Raw genomic sequence first — 5,725 nt, 5'->3', positions numbered from 1 at the left:
TTCTATTTTTCTTTAAAAAGAACCAATGCATCAAAATGTTACCGACAGATTTTCAACGGATTAGCAACAAAATATTCCACTAATAATTTTTATTGCTAATCCAATTAGTGACAAAATAATTAGCGGCAAAAAAAACTGGTTCCATCTCTAAACACTGTCAATAATCACATTTTTTTTTTGAAGTTATATTTCATGCGCATTCTGAAGCTCAAATAAATGAAGAGGATTGTGTTAAGTTTTCAATCAATAATAGTCAACGTAAAACTTTGTCAAGATTGATCTCTTCTACATGAACATAGATCAATGAAAGTCTATAAAAAAAATTAAGTGAGAGACCTTGTGCGTAACTTTTGTGCAAAAACCATCCATTTTTTTCACAAGTCACACTAACTTTGAGATGAGTTTGACTGCATATGGAGGAGGAAAGGGCAATTTTGAGTATCAATTAGGCTAAGCTGGTAACTCTCACTACTGCTACAAGAAAATTTTAAAATTTGACACTCAGTATGTATAAAGTAGAAGACACACTTAGAACAAAAGAATATATACGATGGAATATAAATTCAGCAGCGAAATTTAAAAAGAAGCGTAATTTTGTGGGAAAAGTGGAGAGTGACGGCAAGTAGAGATGGATGGATCAAAAGGGTGGGGCTCAAGAGAGAATAAACAAAGAGAAGTAAAAGAGAGGATCAAAGAGAAACGACAAAGCTCGAGTGCCGAAGCAAATAAGATGAGAATAAAGCAAATAGACAGCCCAACATGCGAGTCTGTATTGTTAATTACATCCCCTTGCTTTAACCCTCTCTCTCTACAGATCATCTGTCCCTTTTGTCTCCCCCCTTTTATACTCCTCCCTCCTCCTCCATCTCCACCCTGATACCCTCTTCTTCCTCCTTTCTTTCTGGTTTCATATAGCAGAAGAAGTAAAGTTCATCAGAAGCATGGGTTCCAAGGGAAGGTGGAGGCAGAGTTGGGCTCCACAGCCATTGACGCCATTAATGGAAGGGCCTGACCCTGAGATGCAAGAAGAAGGAGGCAAGAAAGAGAAGTCATGGGAAGTGATCAGAGAATGGTTTAAAGCTCAGAAGATATCACCTTCTGGCAACTTTGCTCAATCTTTCTATGGCACAATTCAAGCAAAGACACAAGATTTGAGACTCATTCTTGGTGTCTTAGGTTGTCCCTTGGCTCCTATTCCCTTAGCCCATGACCCTACCCAAACCATTCATCTCACCAAAGACGTCCCTTTTGTAAGTTCTCTCTCTTTCTTCATTTCTGCAATGTACTACATTTTATGAGATCTGTACTCTATAAATGGGGCATTGATGATGGTGATGAGCGATTCAACAACATTGCATATATAGTGCATGGAACGAATCAGTACAACATTATTGAAATGTCGGTGTTGCATAAGACATTGGTTAATTGCAATTGAAACACAGGAAACGTCCATAGCGAAGTATATAATACAGCAGTATTTGGCGGCGACGGGGTGTTTGAAGCAGCAGAAGGAGACGAGGAACATGTACGCGAGCGGCGCCGTGAAGATGATATGCTGCGAGACGGAGATCTCCTCCGGCAAGAACGTCAAGTGCATTGGGACGAGAAGCAGCGAGAATGGCTGCTTCGTTCTCTGGCAGATGCTCCCCGGAATGTGGTCCCTGGAGCTCGTCGTCGCCGGCCATAAGGTCATCGCCGGGAGTAACGGTAAGATCGCCTGGCGCCACACGCCATGGCTCGGCACCCACGCCGCCAAAGGACCCCAACGCCCCCTCCGTCGCATCATTCAGGTATGTATCTTCGCAAATATTCCACACGTACCTTTCTGAAATTCTTAAATTTAATCTAAACTCGTATATTTATATACGCATGTAGGTTATGTGTTAATCAACTGGCTCTAATATACTTAAATTTAATCTAAATTCATATATTTATAAATTACAAAGGAGGTCTTATAATTAGAATCAGAGGTAGTGTTATCCACCTATAACACCCTCATAAAAGATATTACCTTCAGTCTTTAATATAAAAGCTACTTTACTAATTTGAGTAGATTGAAAAAACTAGTTAAGTTAGTTATTGATAATAAATAGATATTAATTTTTCTAAAATATCCTTATTAATCAAGTATATTGGTTAGAATTACCATTATTACAAAAACTACTTTAAAAAAATACATAAATATAAGAAACAAAGTGGATTGAGGTTTTATATTTAGGACCAAATAAAAGTCAAAAAAATTATTATATTAAAAACCGAAGTAGTACAACATATGATCTTGTAGCTTCTAGTGAAGAAGATGTAAGTTATCAATGTTTGGTACCATGGAATTAAAAGAAAAATTTTTTTAATAAGTTTGATTTGAAAAATTTAGGAAGTGGGGTTGAATGGAACTTAATTTTTATCTATAACCCTATTTTTTAAATTTTTTTAAATCAAACTTAATTAAATTTTTCCTCCCCTTTCCTTTCCTCCATTTCCTCATATCAAAACCGACCCTTAGTAAATAAATAGTACTAATGTGTATGTTTTTATGGTTGGGCTCCGTGGTTTATTATAAAATATAAAAATCATTTTAAAAAAACTATTAAAATTAGTTAAAAATAATAAATATATTAAAAATATATGAATATGCTTTTATTTATTAGTGGTAGGTGTAAGTGATGAGAAAAATGGAAAAATGTATCAGGAAAAAATAATAACAAAAAAATATATTAGTGTATTTATTATTTAGTCAAACTGATATAAAATCTTGTAAAATTAAAAAAGGACAAATCAATTTTAAAAATTTAAATCCTATAGTAAGGGAATGATTTAGTAGTTTTTACATAAAATATTTTCTCATCTCAGAAAAAAATGCGAGTCAGTTTTTTTTTTTTTGGGGGGCCCCGGGGGGGCGACTCAAAGGAGCAATGGGAACAGAACGGTGTACCAAACAAAGATAAAGAAAGGACAGCAAGATTACAAAAATGAAATGGGAAAGAAGGGAAGCATGGGAGTGGTGGGGAAGTGTCCTTTGCTTTACCCAACACTGAAAGAGTCACCCACTTGTGCTTTTTACGACACTTGCTTACCACGTCACTCTCCTCCTGACGTCACACCCCCACCTCTTCCTATTTGCCTCTCTCATCTTCTCGGGATTCCCCACCACCCCCGGCACTGCCATTCCCTGCTCCCTCCGCCTCGTGTTACACCCCGCCCCCCCTCTTTTCCTTTTTTTGCTGCTTTATTTGGGAAAATTACCTGATCACTGAAACAAAAAAAATAAAAATTAGTTAATTAATTTAAATATATTAAAAAAAATTATTTGAAATAGTGATTTATACTAAATATGTGTTTTTTCATAAAATACCTTTACTAGTAATGTGTATTAGTTAGAATTATCATTTGATGAAACATTTAATATATATAACTACTTCAATAACTATATTAGAAAACTAAATAAATATGAGAAAAAATGAATTAAAATTACATATTTAAAACAAAATTAAATTAACTCTTATATTAATGACCGACAATAATAATTATTAAGAAAACTCAAGATTTATACTCTTTATTTGTTATTAGAAACTTTTTATAATTATATTTTTTTTTGGACTTCATAATAATTTTTCTTTTGTTCTTATTTTGAATTTAAATAGGCAGGTAACCGTGAAAGACTGTAAGATGTAATTTAAAAAATAAGTACTCTTCTAATCCTTAATATAAGAACTGTTTAATTAACTTGATTAGATTAAAAAAGTTAGGTAAATTAGTTAATTATGAGAAATGTGATATGTTTTTCCTAAAATACTATAATCATCTTTCTTAATATCTTTTCTCCCTCTTTTACTTGATTATGGTTAAGAGAGTATCCATAAAGTTAATTTAAAAAAAATTGATAAATATGAGAAATAAATATTATATTTAGGATTAAAATCAATTTAATAATTAGATCTTATATCAAGAAGAAGAAGTATACAGTGAGTGCACAGTAAAGTTGATCTCATTAATTTTTTTTCCCAGGGTTTGGATCCAAAGTGCACAGCCAGCTTATTTGCGAATGCACAATGCTTGGGCGAAAACAGAATCGGAGACGTTGACTGCTTTGTCCTAAAAGTATCTGCTGATCGTGCGGCTGTGGTTGAACGGAGCGAGGGTCCCGCTGAGGTAATAAGGCACATATTGTATGGGTATTTTTGTCAAAAGAGTGGGCTTCTCATATATTTGGAGGACTCTCACCTCACAAGGATTGAAAGCCCGGACGATAATGATACAGTGTATTGGGAGACCACCATAGGCAGCACCATCGGTGACTATAGAGACGTTGATGGGATCTTGATCGCTCATCGAGGGCGATCCATTGCCACGGTGTTCCGATTTGGTGAGATGTCGATGCAGCATAGCCGAACCAGAATGGAAGAGATCTGGACCATCGATGATGTTATGTTCAACGTTCCAGGACTCTCCATGGACCATTTCATTCCTCCAGCCGATATCTATGACAATCTTAATTCTCCTTAATTAAATAAACTAAAAGTAGGTTTTTCATTTTTGAAAAAAAAGTTATATTAAAGGACCAAGATTTCAAAAAAAAAAAAGTTAGCTTAAAAGATCTTAAAAATTATAATTATTTTCAAGAATCATAGTTGTTTAAGAAAAGTGTCATTAAATTTTAGAAAATAAAGCATTTTAAGCTATGAATTTTCTAAAATTTAATACTAAATTTCTTAAAACTTGATTACAACTTTGGTTCTTGAAAATAGTTAGAAATGTTAAGATCGTTTAACCCTTTTTTTTTTTTTTTTGAAGATCTGAGTCCTTTGATATAATTTTTTTCCTTTAGTTTTGGGTTTAGAAGTGTAATTCTACATTTTGGGGGAAGGTATAGTTGGAGAATATTGTGGGGGTGGGTGTATGTATGTAATTTCTTTTGTTTTTAGTTTACTAATGTAAAAGTTCCTGTAATGAGTAGTTGGTGTTTCGAAGTCAATAAGCTAAAATGACAAATTGTAAGGGAAGGTGAAATGGAATAAGTTACTTTTCTGAGAATAGTGTTCGTGTGAAAATTGGATAATTATATAAACTTGTTCTCAATTATTGCATGTGCAGTTGCGCACACAAATTTTCAATGACATTTTCCAATGGAAGAAAATTAAAATGTGCCATTTTAAATAATTTATACAGCCCTATTTAAGCATTTAATAACGTTAAAAGTTAATAAGAGGGTTGTTTGAATAGAAGCAAAACCATGATTTTAAAAGTACTTTTACGGTATACGAAGTAAATATGTGGAGGAATTTATCTCAATTTGCAAAAAAATACTTTTTAGAAACACTTTTGGGTTACCCCAAACACCCCCTAAGAAAGGCAAATTAGTTTGGTTATAAAAAATTTACAATAAATGATAAATCACACTATCGATATGTACTCTTTCTTTCTGATCCTTATTATAAGACATTTTTGCAATGAGATTAGTGATCTTTATTGCAAGTCACCCCTATTTAAATTTAAAGGAAAATATTTATTTTATTTTTAAACAAAATCAATGATTTAATTGGTATTTAGATAGAAACTAAACCATGATTTTAAAAGTGATTTTAAGATATACAAAGTAAATATATAAAGGAGTTTGTTTCGATTTACAAAAAAATACTTGTGAGTGTTCCTAAACACCTCCTTAACCACTTTCTTTAATTCTATTGAGTCAAATAGAGATGCCTTATGTTAAGAGAGAGGGAGTGAA

The 5,725-nt window shown here is 33.1% G+C and overlaps 1 protein-coding gene across 1 annotated transcript; it reads left to right on the top strand.

The window, feature by feature from the left end:
• The first annotated feature begins 845 nt into the window (after positions 1-845).
• LOC114730420 (uncharacterized) lies at positions 846-5,076 on the top strand. The gene is made up of 3 exons (XM_028917477.1): positions 846-1,250; positions 1,443-1,790; positions 4,006-5,076. Exons 1-3 carry the CDS (start codon positions 942-944, stop codon positions 4,501-4,503), a joined length of 1,155 nt encoding a protein of 384 aa, XP_028773310.1. The 5' UTR covers positions 846-941; the 3' UTR covers positions 4,504-5,076.
• Positions 5,077-5,725: the final 649 nt, after the last annotated feature.

This window comes from Neltuma alba, unplaced genomic scaffold, assembly GCF_004799145.2.
Source record: "Neltuma alba isolate B1F8T4 unplaced genomic scaffold, ASM479914v2 tig00012732_pilon, whole genome shotgun sequence".
Lineage (NCBI taxonomy): Eukaryota > Viridiplantae > Streptophyta > Magnoliopsida > Fabales > Fabaceae > Neltuma > Neltuma alba.
Note: the sequence above shows the minus strand (reverse complement) of the source record. Positions and strands in the feature narration are given on the sequence as shown.

Excerpts from the sequence above, each read along its gene's own strand:
- LOC114730420 (XM_028917477.1), top strand. The coding sequence starts at position 942 with ATGGGTTCCAAGGGAAGGTGGAGGCAGAGTTGGGCTCCACAGCCATTG. Across the intron at positions 1,251-1,442 it reads TCACCAAAGACGTCCCTTTT|GAAACGTCCATAGCGAAGTA; the intron begins GTAAGTTCTCTC and ends ATTGAAACACAG. Across the intron at positions 1,791-4,005 it reads CCCTCCGTCGCATCATTCAG|GGTTTGGATCCAAAGTGCAC; the intron begins GTATGTATCTTC and ends TTTTTTTCCCAG.